We start from the raw sequence: 19811 nt of genomic DNA on the forward strand, positions 1-19811 counted from the left end.
GAATGGGGTTGGACTGGATGGCCCATGAGGTCTCTTCCAACTCTTTGATTCTATGATTCTATGATTTGAATGCAATATTCCTGCTTCTTGGCAGAATGGGGTTGGACTGGATGGCCCATGAGGTCTCTTCCAACTCTTTGATTCTATGATTCTATGATTTGAATGCAATATTCCTGCTTCTTGGCAGAATGGGGTTGGACTGGATGGCCCATGAGGTCTCTTCCAACTCTTTGATTCTATGATTCTATGATTTGAATGCAATATTCCTGCTTCTTGGCAGAATGGGGTTGGATTGGATGGCCCATGAGGTCTCTTCCAACTCTTTGATTCTATGATTCTATGATTCTATGAAAATGAACAAAGTTGTTGTGAGGTCTGACCTCACAACCTCTGAGGATGCCTGCCTCAGATGCAGGCGAAACATCAGGAGAGAATGCTTCTGGGACATGGAAAAACAGTCCGGAAAACACACAACAATCCAGTGATTCTGGCCGTGAAAGCCTTCGACAATACATAGAATGAACAGACCTTGGATGAGACGATCCGGTTCGAGCAGAATTTCTGGGGAATGCAAGCATCCGTTTCGGAAACAGAGCGATGGCCAACGAGGATCGTCCGAGTCCCGACGCGCTTCTCTTCGCCGACAAACTACGAAATAAAGAAGAAGGCAAAACTTACATGACTGCTGTTGGGACATCTTGGAGGCTGGAAACAATCAAAAGTTTATAGATGAAGAGTTCAGCTTCACACACACAATTCCCCTGAAACTTTTGGGAGGCGCTCTCAACGATATCCTGGAAAAGGCAAGCGGAAACATGGGACTCTACGATTTTACAAACATTACATCGATATTCCAACTCCCAAGCTGCCTTAAGAAGCCCTCAGTGGAAAGAACGCATCTACGGTACTAATTATATCATGCCAACCACAAGCAGTAATTATTGCTTTGCTAGAGAACAAGACTTTGCAAGTCGCACAGCTTATATTTTAGCCGTTGCTTAAATTGCATCGGTATGCCATGCAGCTGTGCACACGTCTACAGAGGGACCACCAAACGCAGCATTGCCCAAACATGCATCGAGGAACATGAAAGGCACTAGAGACTAATTCAACCGGAGAAGTCAGCCACCTGGTGAACCAACCTGGACACAGAATATTATTTGAGAACACAGAAATGCTGGACCACTCTCACAACCACCATGTCAGACTACACAGAGAAGCCACTGATATCTACAAGCATGCAGGCAATTTCGACAGAAAGGAGGAAACTATGAAAATGAACCACATCTGGCTACCAGAACTAAAAATTATAAAATCAAGACAGTAAAAAACATCCATGTTCAACATCTACACAAATAACCAGCCACTGCCAGAAGGAACAGAGAGTTTCATCTATGCTGATGATCGTGCCATTACTGCTCAAGCAGGGAGCTTTGAGACTGTAGAATAGAAGCTCTCCGAAGCTCTAGGTGCTCTTACTGCCTATTACAGGGAAAACCAGCTGATCCCTAATGCATCTAAAACACAGACATGTGCCTTTCACCTTAAGAACAGACAAGCATCCCGAGCTCTGTGGATCACCTGGGAAGGAATCCCACTGGAGCATTGCAGCGCACCCAAATACCTGGGAGTCACTCTGGACCGTGCTCTTACCTACAAGAAGCACTGCCTGAACATCAAGCAAAAAGTGGGTGCTAGAAACAATATCATACGAAAGCTAACTGGCACAACCTGGGGATCACAACCAGATACAGTGAAGACATCTGCCCTTGCGCTGTGCTACTCTGCTGCTGAGTGTGCATGCCCAGTGTGGAACACATCTCACCACACTAAAACAGTGGATGTGGCTCTGAATGAGACATGCCGCATTATCACGGGGTGTCTGCGCCCTACACCACTGGAGAAATTACACTGCTTAGCCGGTATTGCACCACCTGGCATCCGCCGGGAAGTAGCAGCCAATAGTGAAAGGACCAAGGCAGAGACATCTCCAGCTCATCCCCTGTTTGGGTATCAGCCAGCACGCCAACGACTTAAATCTAGACATAGTTTTCTAAGATCTACAGAGACACTCGCTGGAACACCCCAGCAAGCGAGAGTCCAAAAGTGGCAGGCCCAAACCCAGCACCTCAACCAATGGCTGATACCAAATGAGAGACTCCCTCCTGGGCACACAGAAGACTGGGTGACTTGGAAGGCATTGAACAGACTGCGCTCTGGCACCACGAGATGCAGAGCCAACCTTCAGAAATGGGGCTACAAAGTAGAATCCTCGACATGTGGGTGTGGAGAAGAGCAAACCACTGACCACCTGCTGCAATGCAACTTGAGCCCTGCCACATGCACAAGGGAGGACCTTCTTGCAGCAACACCGGAAGCACTCCAAGTGGCCCGATACTGGTCAAAGGACATTTAACCAGCTACCAAACTCACAAGTTGTGTATTTTTCTGTTTGTTTGCTTTGTTCTGTTAGACTGGTTGTTCTGACACGACAAAAAACTAAAAAGAGAGAATTCAAACAGGAAACAACCAGGGCCAGTTAATACCTTCCAACAAATAATAATAATAATAATAATAATAATAATAATAATAATAATTAGATGCAGGCAAAACATCAGGAGAGAATGCCTCTAGTCTAGACCATGGCCATATAGCCCGAAAAAACCTACAACAACCCAATAATAAGAAAACTTTATTTATACTCCGCCACCATCTCCCCAAGGGACTCGGAGTGGCTTACAGGAGGCCAAGCCCAACAGTACATCAATAAACAAAAGCAATAAACAAAAACAATAAATACAATACAATTAATATAAATCACATATAAACAATAGCCAATAAACAGTAACACACAAGGATTTAAAAACCTATGGCTGGGCCAAATGTAACAGTTTAAAAATTTAAAAATAAATGCTGGGCATGAACAAGGTAGGATATAAGTGATATAGGGTTTTCAAAGAGAGATGAGGGAACGCAGTCAATCCTAAACCAGTAGTAAAGTGCATTTTGAGGGCATATTGCTGAGAATTTTCCTTATTCTGGGAAGGCACACTGGAACAGCCACGTTTTCAGGCTCCTCCTAAAGACTGCCAGAGTTGGGGCATGTCTGGTGTCCTTGGGAAGCGAGTTCCAGAGTCGGGGGGCCACCACCGAGAAGGCCCTCTCCCTTGTCCCCACCAATCACACCTGCGAAGGAGGTGGGAGCATGAGCAGGGCCTCTCCAAATGATCGAAGAGATCGCATGGGCTCGTAAAAAGAAATGCGGTCACGCAGGTAATAGAGTCCCAAACAAATGATTCCCTCAGGGAGGAGGGAGCCAGGTTTTAAAGCTGCAAGGCCATTCAATGCTACTCAAGGTGATCAATTGCCTCCAACAGACAAGAGTTCTTTCTGCTTCCACAGGTATATAAACCTCAGTTGCCTAGTTTCCAACAGACCTCACAATCTTTGAGGTTGCCTGCCATGGACGTGGGTGAAACGTCACAAGAGAATGCTTCTGGAACATGGCTATGCAGCCTGGAAAACTCACAACAGTGCATCCAAGTTATTATTATTTTTAATTTACAGCACATGCATCCTGCCTCTTCCAACCATGGGGAACCACAAGGCATCTAACGGCTGTCTAGAACAAGCCATCCAGACAATATAAAATAACAAAAACAACACCACAAATGCCTCAATGTCAACATTCACAAAAGGCAGTAGAACAACGGCAGAAATAAGACAACCATTATTGATCTGGTGAGAACTTTGTGGAACAATCGGAAAGCAACGACGTTTGGAGACAAATGGCTTTGATCCACAGGACTCAAAAACACACACAGAAAGTCCAACTTTGAACTTCCAACACCACAAATGCCTCAACATTAACATTCGCAAAAGGCTGTAGAACAACAGCAAAAGCAAGAGAACAATTATTGATCTGGTGAGCTTCATGGGACAAATGGAAAGCAACGATGTGTGGAGACAATTGGCTTTCATCCATAGGAATCGAAACCACACACAGAAAGTCCAACTTTGAACTTCCAACACCACGAATGCCTCAATGTCAACATTCGCAAAAGGCAGTAGAACAACGGCAAAAGCAACAGAACAATTATTGATCTGGTGAGAGCTTTGTGGAACAATTGGAAAGCAACGACGTTTGGAGACAAATGGCTTTGATCCACAGGACTCTAAACCACACACAGAAAGTCCAACTTGGAACTTCCAACACCACAAATGCCTCAATATCAACATTCACAAAAGGCTGTAGAACAACGGCAAAAGCAAGCAAACAATTATTGATCTGGTGAGCTTTGTGGAACAAACAGAAAGCAACAACGTTTGGAGACAAATGGTTTTGATTCATAGGACTTGAAACCACACACAGAATGTCCAACTTTGAACTTCCAACATCACAAATGCCTCAACATCAACATTCACAAAAGGCAATAGAACAACAGTAGAAATAAGACAACCATTATTGATCTGGTAATCTTTGTGGAACAATCGGAAAACAACAATGTTTGGAGACAAATGGTTTTGATCCACAAGACTCAAAAACACACACAGAAAGTCCAATTTTGAACTTCCAACACCACAAATGTCTCAACGTCAACATTCGCAAAAGGCAGTAGAACAACGGCAAAAGCAACAGAACAATTATTGATCTGGTGAGAGCTTTGTGGAACAATCGGAAAGCAACGACGTTTGGAGACAAATGGCTTTGATCCACAGGACTCAAAACCATGCACACAAAGTCCAACTTTGAACTTCCAACACCACAAATGCCTCAACATCAGCATTCACAAAAGGCAAAAGCAAGAGAACAATTATTGATCTGGTGAGCTTTGTGGAGCAAACGGAAATCAACAATGTTTGGAGACAATTGGAATCAAAACCACAAACTTCAAGGCCAACTTTGAACTTCCAACATGTGTTGGAGATGGTGGAGATCCCATCCACAAGTAAGGATGTCCGTCCCTTCTACAAACAGGTCTTCCCAACTGTTCTAAGGAAAACTTGGAAACTTATACTCCAAAGCAGCTTTTCACCAGTAGCTCCAACAAAATGTTCTCTCTCAGAGACGCCACCAACGTGCACAAACTCCAGAATTCTCCACTATATGCTGGAATTGCGTTAGACCTTCAGGGATTCCGTAGCAGGCGAGCCAAAATGGAATGTGTTCCCCAAAAAAGTAATAAAACGTGAACATATGTAACCATAACCACCCCATAAACCGACAAAAACGTACGGAATCAGATTCACAGGCCATCCCATCGGACACGTCGTCTCCGGCGAAAGAGGATTCAAAAGAATACGCCAGAACTCTTAAGTTATTTTTTTTGCCGTGACCTACTTAACTCAACTAGTTTGAGATTGGCCAATTTTTCTAAGCAGTGAGTTTATATGCCTTCTCGCGCGCACACATCTCTGCATCTCCGGTATGGAAAAAGTTTCTCACAAACCAAGAAATTAGGAAGGATTTCTTTTTCCTTCTCCATCCAAACAGCTTGGGTGGGAGTGGCGATACGTTAAAAATAGTTCTCATGTTTCAGGAGGGACGCATCTATCATTGGAAACAGAATGGACCCTGCAGTGTCCGATCAGGAGGGTTTCCACACAAAGACCTTGAAGTTGTGTTCCAAGTCTTGATATCTTAGGTAAGTTGACATTCCTTTTTCCTTCCTCTCTAACTCCTTTTGAACTTGGGTGGGACTGCTGACTGGAAAATCCTTCCAAGATCTCTCTATAGTCCCCTGATATTTCACACCCTCCTACTATGGAAATCTTGCCTTTGGCGGTTGGCAATACTGTTAGCTGTCATTTTTGCACCATCTATATCAGAGGTCCTCAAACTTTTTAAACTGGGGGCCAGTTCACTGTCCCTCAGACCGTTGGAGGGCCAGACTATAGTTTTTTAAAAAAAAATCAATAAAAAAATTCCTCTGCACATTGTACATATCTTATTTGGCTGTGTGGAAGGACCCTTAGAGGGAGGGGGTTCTTTCTCGCCCTCTTTAGGCAGTAATTCCAGGAGCAGAGAATGGGAAATCTTCCTATTTCTAGTCTGAACAAAATCTGGCTACCAGTATTTAAAAAACTCTAAAATTATAACTGTAAATAAAGAACAACACTCAAACACAGGGGAACTCCAGACAAGAAACAATCAGGGCCAGCTAATCACCTCTCAAGAAAGGATTCTCCCTAAAAACTGTCAGGCTATGAAATGGTAATCAAGGTGGACAATTGAAACATTCATGCCTACCTCCAACAGACAAGAGTTCTTTCTCCCACCCTGGATCTTCCACAATTTTCCTAGTTAAAGGTTTTCCTCTGACATGAAGTCCAGTCGTGTCTGACTCTGGGGTGTGGTGCTCATCTGCATTTCTAAGTCGAAGAGCTGGCGTTGTCCGTAGACACCTCCAAGGTCATGTGGCCGGCATGACTGCATGGAGCGCCGGGGCAGCCTCTCTTGGCTAGCTCATGCTGCCCATTGGGCCTGACAGATAGCGTGAGCCTGCCAAGGGAGGAGCAGCCCTGCGCGGCCTACTCGCGCGTAAAGCATCTTGCGAAGTGCTTTACGCGCGAGTAGGCCGCGCGGAGCAGCTGCCCTTGGCTGGCTCACGCTGCCCATCGGGCCTGATGGATAGCGTGAGCCAGCCAAGGGAGGGGCACTGTGTGGGGGGGGGCACTCCTCCTCCGCAGGCTGGATAAGTGGCTTTGGTGGGCCGGAAGTGGCCCGCGGGCCGTAGTTTGGGGACCCCTGATCTATATAAATAAAAATGTAATGTTCGTTTGTGGGATTAACTTAACCCAAAATCCACTGGATGAACTGACACCAAATTTGGACAGAAGACACCTATCAAGCCAACGAGTGTCCCTCTCTCTATATATAAATGCTCTATGCGTAATGAGTACCTTAAGAACAAAAGGACCAATGAACGAAATCACACCAAATTTGGCAACAAAAGGTCTCACAACACAAAGAGTGACCATCACTCAAAAAAAAAATGATTTTGTCATTTGGGAGTTGAAGTTGCTGGGATTTATAGTTCACTTATAATCAGAGAGCATTCTGAACTCCACCAATGATGGAATTGAACCAAACTTAGCACACAGAACTCCCATGACGAACAGAAAACACTAGAAGGGTGGGCATTGACCTTGAGTTTGGGAGTTGTAGTTCACCCACATCCAGAGAGCACTGTGGACTCAAACAATGATGTATCTGGACCAAACTTGGCACGAATATTCCATATTGCCCAAATATGAACACAGATGGAGTTTAAGGGAAATAGACCTTGACATTTGGTATTTGTACTTACTGGGATTTATAGTTCAGCTATAATCAAAGAGCATTCTGAACTCCACCAATGATGGAATTGAACCAAACTTGGCACACAGGACAAAAGAGAGAAAGAAGGAGGGAGGGAGGGAGGGAGGGAGGGAGGGAGGGAAGGAAGGAAAGAGAGAAGGAAGAATGGAACCAAAGAGCAAAGGAAGGAAGGAAAGAAACAGGTAGAGAAGGAAGAAAGAAAAAGGGAAAGAAGAAGGAAAAGAAAAAGAGGGAAGGAAGGAAGGAAGGAAGGAAGGAAGGAAAGAGGGAGGGAGGGAGGAAGGAAGGAAAGAAGGAAGGAAGGAAGGGGAGAAGGAACAAAAGAGAAAGAGGGAGGGAGGGAAGGAAGGAGAGAACGAAGGAAGAAGAGAAGGAACAAAAGAGAGAAAGGGGTAGGTAGGTAGGTAGGTAGGTAGGTAGGTAGGGAAGGAAAGAAGGAAGGAAGGAAGGAAGGAAGGAAGGAAGGAAGGAAGGAAGGAAGGAACCAAAGAGCAAAGGAAGGAAGGAAAGAAACAGATAGAGAAGGAAGAAAGAAAAAGGGAAAGAAGAAGGAAAAGAAAAATAGGGAAGGGAGGGAGGGAGGGAAGGAGAGAAGGAACAAAAGAGAGAGAGAGGGAGGGAGGGAAGGAAGGAGAGAAGGAAAGATGGAACCAAAGAGCAAAGGAAGGAAGGAAAGAAACAGGTAGAGAATAAAGAAAGAAAAAGGAAAAGAAAAAGAGGGAAGGAAGGAAAGAGGGAGGGAAGGAAGGAGAGAATGAAAGGCAAGAAAGAGGGAGGGAAGGTTTGGCCACAGTTACTCATAAAAACACTGAAAAACACAGCGGAATAGACTTAAAAAGCCAAAAAAAAATTACAACGCATGCGCATAACCACATAAACACACATATACACAAATATATAAATACACACATATACACATATATATACACACACAAAACACATCTCTACAGACTGGGCCATACAACGTGTGGCAGGGGAGGGCTAGTAATATATATAATTCAACAGAACAAAAAGAAGGCAGCAAACTTGACGGTTAGGAATTGTGAGAGTTGGAGTCCTAAACACCTGGAGGGACCAAGTTTGCCCAGGTCTGCACTAAACTATGTCAGCCTAAAACTCTCAAAAGGGGTTTACATTCATATACAAGTACAAGTTTCATATGGACCGCAGGCACGTGGGGCAGAGATTAGTATCTACTTTCTGTTGAGAGCTTCAGATGCCAAAGTTGGATGGTTCAATGCCAGGTGATTCCTCATCTCCAGGCCACTTACAGAAGATTGCTTTTCTCCTTGCTGGGAAACTGGCTTCTTGTCCATATCTGATAAGGATCTAGAACATGGGTTGGAGATGATAGGGTGGTTAAAGTTCCTCTTTTGGGGTGCAAAGGCACCCCTCCAAACCACCTGGCCGATCCCAGAACAGAGGCAGAGGAGAAAGGTCCCAGCATCAGAGGCGTTGGCATGGCAACTGCCCAGCCTGGGTACCAACTGCCATGGAATGCAAAGACAACCAAGGCTGGGTTTCTTCCTTGAAGAAGAGCAGGCCGGATAAACAGATGACAGATAAGATAGATAGAGACAGACAGACAGACAGACAGACAGATCAGAGGTCTGAAGGATCCAATGAATAAATGGATGGATGGTTGGACGGACAGACAGATATGAGAGAGAGAGAGAGAGAGAGAGAGAGAGAGACTGACTGACTGACCAGGGGTCTGAAGAATTCAATAGATGCATGCATGGATGTTCGGTGACAGACAGATGATAGATAGATAGATAGATAGATAGATAGATAGATAGATAGATAGCCAAATTGACTGACTGACCAGGGGTCTGAAGAATTCAATAGATGCATGGATGGATGGTTAGACAGACAGATAGATGATTGATTGATTGGCAGACAGACAGACAGACAGACAGACAGACTGACTGACTGACTGACTGACTGACCAGGCGTCTGAAGAATTCAATAGATGCATGGATGGATGGTTGGACAGACAGACAGATGATTTATTGATTAATTGATTGATTGATTGATTGATAGGCAGACAGACAGACAGATTGACTGACTGACCAGGGGTCTGAAGAATTCAATAGATGCATGGATGGATGGTTGGACAGACAGACAGATAGACAGATGGACAAATTATAGATAGATAGATAGATAGATAGATAGATAGATAGATAGACAGATTGACTGACTGACTGACTGACCGACCGACCGACCGACCGACCGACCAGGGGTCTGAAGAATCCAATAGATGGATAGATGGATGGACAGACGGATGATCAATGATCGATGATAGGTGGATGGATGGACGGACTGACCAGACAGACTGACAGACTGACCAGTATCTGAAGAATCAAACAGACAGACAGACAGACAGATAGATAGACAGACAGATTGACTGACTGACTGACCAGGGGACTGAAGAATCTAATAGATGAATGGATGGATGAATAGATGATAGATCGATAGATGGATGGAAGGATGGACAGATTATAGATAGATAGATAGATAAGATAGATAGACAGAGAGACAGACAGACAGATTGACTGTCTGACCAGGGGTCTGAAGAATTTAATAGATGCATAGATGGATGGATGGACAGACAGATTGACCAGACAGACAGACTGACTGACCAGGTGTCTGAAGAATCCAATGGATGAATGGAAGGATGGACAGATTAAAGATAGATAGATAGAGGGGGGGGGGGAGGGAGAGACAGACAGACAGACAGACAGACAGATTGACTGACTGACCAGGGGTCCGAAGAATCCAATGGATGGATGGATGGATGGATGGATGGACGGACAAACGGATATTCAATGATCAAGGATGGATGGATGGGTGGACAGATGGACTGACCAGACAGACAGACAGACAGACAGACTGACCAGGTGTCTGAAGAATCCAATGGATGAACTGAAGGATGGACAGATTATAGATAGATAGATAGATAGATAGATAGATAGATAGATAGACTGACTGACTGTCGTCTGAAGAATCTAATAGATGCATGGATGGATGGACAGACAGAAGATCAATGATGGATGGACGGACGGACGGACAGGTCGCAGGATCGAATCCGGGAAGAGGCGGATGAGCTCCCTCTGTCAGCTCCAGCTCCTCATGTGGGGACGTAGGAGAAGCCTCCCACAAGGATGGTAAAAACATCAAAACATCTGGGCATCCCCTGGGCAACGTCCTTGCAGACAGCCATTTCTCTCACACCAAAAGCGACTTGCAGTTTCTCAAGTCACTCCTGACATGACAAAAAAAAAAAAGGACTGGAAAAAATGGATTTTGGACTTCACTCATTTCCCACATTGGCTCGAAACCTTGAGCACAATGTAAATATATATATCAACATGGATTTCAAAGGTTGCACAATGGTCACCGTGGTCACTTGAGTTCGCCGGTTACACAACGGTGAAATAGCTGCCCTTTTGCTCCATCAAATGGCGAAACAAAGGACATTACCTCTAACATTAAGTTGCACTAAAGCTAATAGGAAACCTGGTCTTTTCTGGATCTCCAGAATGGATATTAGAATCCTGTTTCTAACTAAAATCACTTTTTTTTGCTCGTGCACTGAGCTTGGCATCCTCTTTCCAAAGTTGGAAAGGGGTTTCAATGAGCTGCCATTTTTTAAAAAACTTTTCCTTTCGGTTGTATGGTAAACCAACATTCATAAATCAACCGTGTGGATGTACTCTTTATTCCTTCACTAAATTCAAAGAAGTTGAAATTTAATCTGCATTTCAATTATTATTCCACAGATAATATAAACCCCACTTGCCTAGTTTCCAATGGACCTCACAACCTCTGAGGATGCCTGCCATAGATGTGGGGAAAATGTCAGGAGAGAATGCTTCTGGATCATAGCCAGACAGCCTGGAAAACTCACAGCAACCCAGTTATTCCAGCCATGAAAGCTTCGACAAACTCACAGCAAACCAATTGTTGTTATTGTCATAGATGTTGGCAAAACGTCAGGAGAGAATGCTTCTGGAACATGGCCAGACAGCCTGCAAAACTCACAGTAACCCAGTCATTCCAGCCATGAAAGCTTCGACAACCTCACAGCAAACCAATTGTTATTGCCATAGATGTTGGCAAAATGTCAGGAGAGAATGCTTCTGTAACATGGCCGGACAGTCTGGAAAACTCACAGCAGCCCAGTCATTCCAGCCATGAAAGCTTCGACAAACTCACAGCAAACCAATTGTTGTTATTGTTGTTGTGATAAGATTTCAACTTTTCTCTTAAAGGAGACTCAAAGCCACAACAAAGCAAAACTCAACGACACTTCTCACAAACGCTGGTTTGTGCCAAAGCTGCAACTCACCAAATTTGGGTTGAAAATAGCCATTAATTGTAACTTGCTAATATAATAAAACATGAAGCAAAGTATCAGGAGAAGGGAAGCAAATTCTAAAACTTTACAGCGAAAAAGGGAGAAAACGGGATATTTTACGTAACACATTGAACACACAGCAACAAAGCCTTTTTTCTTGGCACTCTCCAAGCCTATTCTCTTTGGAATCCAAAGCAAATATGTTTTTCCCATTCATGGCATGTTGAAACAACACTTTTGTGAGTTGCTTAAGTGTGTTCGAGATAGAACGACTTTATCCGAACTGACATTCCGCCTTAACTACTTCATTCCTTTTATCAGTTTCTGTTTTTCCGAAACAGATTGTTCTCCCTTTGCATTCTTTTTGCAGAGATAACAAGCAAAATGCCATTCTCTTGCAAGGAGAACCGGCTCTATCTATTTGCTCTCTTCTCTTACCAGGCCAGACCACAATTTCAGGACACTTTCCGGGGATAAGGCAAATTCCATGTTATTTTTCCGTCTAAAACAGACGACGTTCTTCCATGTCCCCAAAGCACGAATTTAAGGAAATAAAAATGGCGTTGACGGCTGTCTCTTTTTTTGGCAGCTGAGCAAAAAGAGAAGGGAAAGTTGCTTTTGTAGACAAGCTGGGCAAAGATCAGCTTGCCTTAGATCCAATTTCAGAGGAGGAGGAGCCCGAAAGGCCAAAAACCTGATGGGCCTTAAAGGGTGCAGCTCTTGCATGAGTTTAGCTGGGAGCAAGTTCTGCAATAGTCAATAGGACTCCCTGCTTTGAAATATGCACCAAGTTCTGCACAAGTTCTACACTTAGATGAAGGGCTAGAAGGCATGATCATTAAGTTTGCAGACGACACCAAATTGGAAGAGATAGCCAATAGTCCAGAGGACAGGAGCAGAATTCAAAACGATCTTGACAGATTAGAAAGATGGGCCAAAACTAACAAAATGAAGTTCAACAGTGACAAATGCAAGATACTCCACTTTGGCAGAAAAAATGAAATGCAAAGATACAGAATGGGTGATGCCTGGCTCGAGAGCAGTACGTGTGAAAAAGATCTTGGAGTCCTCGTGGACAACAAGTTAAACATGAGCCAACAATGTGATGTGGCGGCAAAAAAAGCCAATGGGATTTTGGCCTGCATCAATAGGAGCATAGTGTCTAGATCTAGGGAAGTAATGCTACCCCTCTATTCTGCTTTGGTTAGGCCACATCTGGAATATTGTGTCCAATTCTGGGCGCCACAATTCAAGAGAGATATTGACAAGCTGGAATGTGTCCAGAGGAGGGCGACTAAAATGATCAAGGATCTGGAGAACAAGCCCTATGAGGAGCGGCTTAAGGAACTGGGCATGTTTAGCCTGAAGAAGAGAAGGCTGAGAGGAGATATGATAGCCATGTATAAATATGTGAGAGGAAGCCACAGGGAGGAGGGAGCAAGCTTGTTTTCTGCTTCCTTGGAGACTAGGACGCGGAACAATGGCTTCAAACTACAAGAGAGGAAATTCCATCTGAACATTAGGAAGAACTTCCTGACTGTGAGAGCCGTTCAGCAGTGGAACTCTCTGCCCCAGAGTGTGGTGGAGGCTCCTTCTTTGGAAGCTTTTAAGCAGAGGCTGGATGGCCATTTGTCAGGGGTGATTTGAATGCAATATTCCTGCTTCTTGGCAGGAGGTTGGACTGGATGGCCCATGAGGTCTCTTCCAACTCTTTGATTCTATGATTCTAATAGTCAATAGGACTCCCTGCTTTGAAATATGCACCAAGTTCTGCACAAGTCAATGGGAGTTAAGTTCTTGTGGGTTTTTTTCGGGCTATAGGGCCATGTTCTAGAGGCATTTCTCCTGACGTTTCGCCTGCATCTATGGCAAGCATCCTCAGAGGTGGGAGTTCTTGCCTCTTAGGGTGAAACGCCTAACAATACTTGCAAAAGCGATGCGAAGCACATCTGGATGTGTAATTGGCAACCGTTCTGTGCCAAAACCCACAATTCAGTTTAATGGCTGCATTGTGTGTGCGTGTGGCATTTGCAGAAGCATACGGGAAGCTCGGCCTATCATTAAACATCGAGAAAACCAAAGTGCTCTTCCATCAGTCACCAGGCAATCCCTCTCCAATGCCAGAAATACAGCTTAATGGTGTAACATTAGAAAATGTTGACCATTTCCGCTCCCTTGGCAGCCACCTCTCCACCAAAGTCAGTATCGACACTGAAATACAACACCACCTGAGCTCTGCAAGTGCAGCATTTTCCCGAATGAAGCAGAGAATGTTTGAGGACTGGGACATCCGTAGGGAGTCCAAGCTGCTTGTTTATAAAGCGATTGTCCTCCCAACCCTGCTATATGCCTGCGAAACGTGGACTGTCTACAGACGTCACATGCAACTCCTGGAACAATTCCATCAGCGCTCCCTCCGGAAAATCCTGCAAATCTCTTGGGAAGACAAGAGAAGACCTCTCCAACAAAGTCAACATCGACACTGAAATACAACACCACCTGAGCTCTGCGAGCGGTCGGATATACGGGACTCCACTGTATTTTCAACAAGTTTGAGCAAAACACTGTGCATTTCATGCTGTACTATTTTTCACTGCTTTTCCTTTTGCCTTGTGATGGATGTCTAGTGTTGTTTTAAATATTAGCAAAAGTTTACAAACATTTCAATGGCAATCGTTGCTATGTTTAGTCTTTGTTTCAAATGGCAAACAGTTTCCGGAGAAAGCTGAGATGTAAATAAAGTGAATAACTATTGTATACTAGGCTTGGGTAACAACGGAAAAATTTGTTTCTAAACTCGTGTTTCCTTTTTTTAAAGAATTCCGAATTTTTTCTTTAAAAAAGTTCGAAATTTATGAAATTTCGTAAATTTCGAATCGATTCGTTAATGACGGACGCGATTGCGCAATATGCTAAAAAAACCTCCAAATGGGACAGGGAGAACTTCTGAAGCTTCCTCTCCCTCTGTTGTTGACTGTTGGTGTGAGAAAACAAACAACAACGATATTATATTATATTATTATATATTATATTATATTATAATATTATTATATTATATATTATTATATTATATTATTATAATATTATTATATTATATTATTATAATATTATTATATTATATTATTGTATATTATATTATTATATATTATATATTATATATTATTACATTATATTATATATTATATTATATATTATTATATTATATTATTATAATATATTGTATTACATATTATATATTATTATATTATATTACGAAAATAATGACGAAATAATTACGAAAATTGGAAAAATTGTTTCGATTCTTAATTACTCCTCACACTATTTCAAAATGGCTCAATATCGGATCGTAAGCTAATTTAAATATGAATTAATAACGAATTACGAAATTAACGAACGAAACCGCCCAAGCCTATTGTATACATATCAAAATGTGAATATTGCATTTAATTACAGTTAAGACATCAACAGTTTTAAATACCTGCAGGCATGAAAAGTTAGGTGGCAGGTCAGGTCAGGCAGCAGCTATTCTACCATTTATTCTACCAAATAAAATGGATATAAGATGTGGCGGCAAAAAAGCCAATGGGATTTTGGCCTGCATCAATAGGAGCATAGTGTCTAGATCTAGGGAAGTCATGCTCCCCATGCTCTATTCCGCCTTGGTTAGACCACACATGGAATATTGTGTCTAATTCTGGGCACCACAATTCAAGAGAGATATTGACAAGCTCGAATGTGTCCTGAGGAGGGTGACTAAAACGATCAAGGGTCTGGAGAACAAGCCCTATGAGGAGTGGCTTAAGGAGCTGGGCATGTTTAGCCTGAAGAAGAGAAGGCTGAGATTAGATACGATAGCCATGTAAAAATATGTGAGAGGAAGCCACAGGGAGGAGGAGGGAGCAAGCTTGTTTTCTGCTTCCTTGGAGACTAGGACACAGAACAATGGCTTCAAACTATAAGAGAGGAGATTCCATTAGAACATGAGGAAGAACTTCCTGACTGTGAGAGCCGTTCAGCAGTGGAACTCTCTGCCCCGAAGTGTGGTGGAGGCTCCTTCTTTGGAAGCTTTTAAACAGAGGCTGGATGGCCATCTGTCAGAATGGGGTTGGACTGGATGGCCCATGAGGTCTCTTCCAACTCTTTGATTCTATGATTCTTTGGTTCCGCCCCTTGTTCACGGCTCTGGGAGGGAAAGGAGCCATTTTTGGGGTAGTCTCACACAAGGTAGCTAAGCTATAGGATGTAGACCAGCTCGTCCCATAGAAAAGCTTCCTTTCTCATTAACATCCAGGGATACAGAAGCAGAAATTCCAGGGGAAAGGTCCCAAAAACTCTGGCCGAGAGCTTGCAGCCTCTCAGCCTCACAGCATCAGAGGGAACAGCCCTGAAGTTTTCTAAGAATTCTCGAAGGGAGAATAGCATTACAGATCCACGGAACTCCAGTTGAAATATCTTCAAGTCTCGACTGGTAGGTCTACGCGCTACCCAGATACATTTGGAATCGGTAGTAGGTCCCACACCGATGAGGCATAGATAGTAAACAGCCTAGGTGAGGTTAAAAAGGGTTCTTTTCTTACAGAGAAAGTACAGTTATTCAAAGTCAGGTACCAGTCCATTGAGGACTAGACTAAGAAAGTCTTGAAGTGTTATTTGAACCTTTGAAGATTTGGTGTTTGTTCCATAATAAAGACTTTGTTGTATCATTAAAGACTCTAAAGACCATCACTTCAGAAAAATCCCTGAGAATCTCTCTTCGAGGCCCCCGGCTTCCCGCTGTGCTTAAAGTATACGTCCTATAGAAAAGTACAGCTGTTACAGGCCCAGCGCGCGACAGAACACTCAACACTCTTGGTAGATAAAAGGACAGAGCTTGTACAACTACAACTCTGTGTAATAAGGTTAACACTTGGTTGTTTCACTGGCACAACAACAATAACACAGAGGGAAGATTGCTTATTTTCCTAACACCTTTTATTGATTTTATGAGAGCTGGATGCAATTTAATACTATCAACAAAGCCTTAGTGCCGTATTAAGATTAATTCAGATTTATGGTTGTTTGCTGAAAATCTTTATCTTAGCTCTTATAATCATTGATTTTTTTATTACGGTATATGATCATACTGCTGTGGCTGTTCTTTCCAATTATGACACATATTGCTCTCGAGCCAGGCGTCCCCCATTCTGTATCTTTGCATATCAGGTTTTTTTTCTGCCTAAGTGGAGTATCTTGCATTTGTCCCTGTTGAACTTCATTTTGTTAGTTTTGGCCTATCTGTTTTGGCCCAGGCGTTCCCCATACTATATCTTTGCATTTCAATTTTTTTCTGCCTAAGTGGAGTATCTTGCATTTGTCCCTGCTGAACATCATTTTGTTAGTTTTGGCCCATCTGTTTTGGCCCAGGCGTCCCCCATTCTGTATCTTTGCATTTCAATTATTTTTCTGAATAAGTGGAGTATCTTGCATTTGTCCCTGCTGAACTTCATTTTGTTAGTTTTGGCCCATCTGTTTTGGCCCAGGCGTCCCCCATTCTGTATCTTTGCATTTTAGGGTTTTTTTCTGCCTAAGTGGAGTATCTTGCATTTGTCCCTGTTTAACTTCATTTTCTTAGTTTTGGCCAATCTCTCTAATCTGTTCAGATCATTTTGAATTCTCCTCCTCCATGTCTTGCCTTTTTCCATTATCGGGAATGGAGAGAGTTGGGGAGCGCTCCTTTAATTGAAGGAGAAATGCTGGAGAAAAAGGGGGCGCTGGATCAGAGCGTTGGATAAGACGGAATGTCGGATAAGCGAAGGTCGGATACGCGAGCCTCCACTGTATTTCCAACAAGTTTGGGCAAAACGCTGTGCGTTTCATGCTGTACTTTTTTTTTCACTGCTTTTCCTTTTGCCTTGTGATGGATGTCTAGTGTTGTTTTAAATATTAGCAAAAGTTTACAAACATTTCAATGGCAATCGTTGCTATGTTTAGTCTTTGTTTCAAATGGCAAACAGCCTTGTTTCCGGAGAAAGCTGAGATGTAAATAAAGTGAATGAACTATTGTATACATATCAAAATGTGAATATTGCATTTAATTACAGTTTAGACACCAACAGTTTTAGATACCCGCAGGCATGAAAAGTTAGGTGGCATGGTTAGGCAGCAGCTATTCTACCACAAATAAAATAAAATGGATGTAAGACCTGTTTTGCAATCTAATATCTTCAGGAAGAGAGCCAGCATGATTTGAGTCTTGGATTATGACCAGGAGAGGAAGGTAATAAATAAAAATTCTTATTCTTATTCTTATTCTTCTTATTATTCTTGCAGCGGTCTGCAAACACTTAGAAACAAATGCGGTCATCGCTAACAGTCAACATGGATTTATCAAAAACAAGTCATGCCAGACTAATCTGATCTCTTTCTTCGATAGAGCTACAAGCTGGGTAGATGCGGGGAATGCCGTGGATGTAGCATACCTGGATTTCAGTGAGGCCTTTGACAAAGTTCCCCATGACCTTCTGGCAAGGAAACTAGTCCAATGTGGGCTAGGCAAAACGACAGTGAGGTGGATCTGGAATTGGTTAAGTGGACGAACACAGAGAGTGCTCACCAATGCTTCCTCTTCATCTTGGAAAGAAGTGACAAGTGGAGTGCTGCAGGGTTCCGACCTGGGCCCGGTCCTGTTCAACATCTTTGTTAATGACTTAGATGAAGGGCTAGAAGGCAGGATCATCAAGTTTGCAGACGACACCAAATTGGGAGGGATAGCCAATACTCCAGAGGACAGGAGCAGGATTCAAAACGATCTTGACAGATTAGAGAAATGGGCCAAAACTAACAAAATGAAGTTCAACAGGGACAAATGCAAGATACTCCACTTTGGCAGAAAAAATGAAATGAAAAGATACAGAATGGGGGACAATGCCTGGCTCGAGAGCAGTACGTGTGAAAAAGATCTTGGAGTCCTCGTGGACAACAAGTTAAACATGAGCCAACAATGTGATGTGGTGGCAAAAAAAGCCAATGGGATTTTGGCCTGCATCAATAGGAGCATAGTGTCTAGATCTAAGGAAGTAATGCTACCCCTCTATTCTGCTTTGGTTAGACCACATCTGGAATATTGTGTCCAATTCTGGGCACCACAATTCAAGAGAGATATTGACAAGCTGGAATGTGTCCAGAGGAGGGCGACTAAAATGATCAAGGGTCTGGAGAACAAGCCCTATGAGGAGCGGCTTAGGGAACTGGGCATGTTTAGCCTGAAGAAGAGAAGGCTGAGAGGAGATATGATAGCCATGTATAAATATGTGAGAGGAAGCCACAGGGAGGAGGGAGCAAGCTTGTTTTCTGCTTCCTTGGAGACTAGGACGCGGAACAATGGCTTCAAACTACAAGAGAGGAGATTCCATCTGAACATTAGGAAGAACTTCCTGACTGTGAGAGCCGTTCAGCAGTGGAACTCTCTGGAGATGTGGTGGAGACTCCTTCTTTGGAGGCTTTTAAGCAGAGGCTGGATGGCCATTGGTCAGGGGTGATTTGAATGCAATATTCCTGCTTCTTGGAAGAATGGGGTTGGACTGGATGGCCCATGAGGTCTCTTCCAGCTCTTTGATTCTATGATTCTATGATTATTATTTTGTCACTGCTATGAACCATAATATAAATATCGGCTATGCAGGATGTGCTCACTGGACCAAGTTTGGTATAAATACCTGATATGCCCAAGTTTGAATACTGGTGGGTTTGGGGGGGATTGGTTTTGCCATTTGGTGTGGGATGGTCAAGAGTGTTATTCTATACATGATCCCTGCTATTTCAGTGTTGCAATGATGACAAATTCCCAATCAAAACTGACCGCTCCGATGCTAAGCCTGGTTATAAAATAAGCCAAAGGATTTGGTCAAGCTGAACGAGGCCCACTTCCCCTACTTACTATATTAACAGCTGCGCATCGTCCGACTCCTATCATGACCTTTCCCGCTGCCTTTATTTGTGGCCTGGAATGCACGATAAAGCTAGCCGCTGGTAATTTGAGAGCCGGAGAACTATTGTGCGAAATGCCTTGCGAATAAACAAGAACAAGGCCTTTGAGATTGTCCCTAATTCAAAGGAGAACCCGAATCCTTCTTTAAGACTTGAGTTAGTTTA

The 19811-nt window shown here is 43.2% G+C and overlaps 1 protein-coding gene across 5 annotated transcripts in view; it reads right to left on the reverse strand.

Moving 5' to 3' along the window:
• ATP11C (ATPase phospholipid transporting 11C) overlaps positions 1–19811 on the reverse strand; it is a 188636-nt gene that overhangs the window by 124229 nt on the left and 44596 nt on the right. For 2 of the 5 annotated variants that reach the window (XM_067471662.1, XM_067471664.1), the window contains exons 1-2: positions 12120–12308; positions 529–648 (exon numbers count right to left, since the gene is read on the reverse strand). In XM_067471662.1, the coding sequence (XP_067327763.1) occupies positions 529–648; positions 12120–12170 (171 nt within the window). In that variant the 5' untranslated portion in view covers positions 12171–12308. Of the gene's footprint in view, positions 1–528; positions 649–5236; positions 5273–12119; positions 12309–19811 lie in introns of those variants that run through there. The other 3 variants (XM_067471660.1, XM_067471663.1, XM_067471661.1) reach the window with 3 other exon arrangements.

This window comes from Anolis sagrei, chromosome 10 (genome assembly GCF_037176765.1).
Source record: "Anolis sagrei isolate rAnoSag1 chromosome 10, rAnoSag1.mat, whole genome shotgun sequence".
Taxonomy (NCBI): domain Eukaryota; kingdom Metazoa; phylum Chordata; class Lepidosauria; order Squamata; family Dactyloidae; genus Anolis; species Anolis sagrei.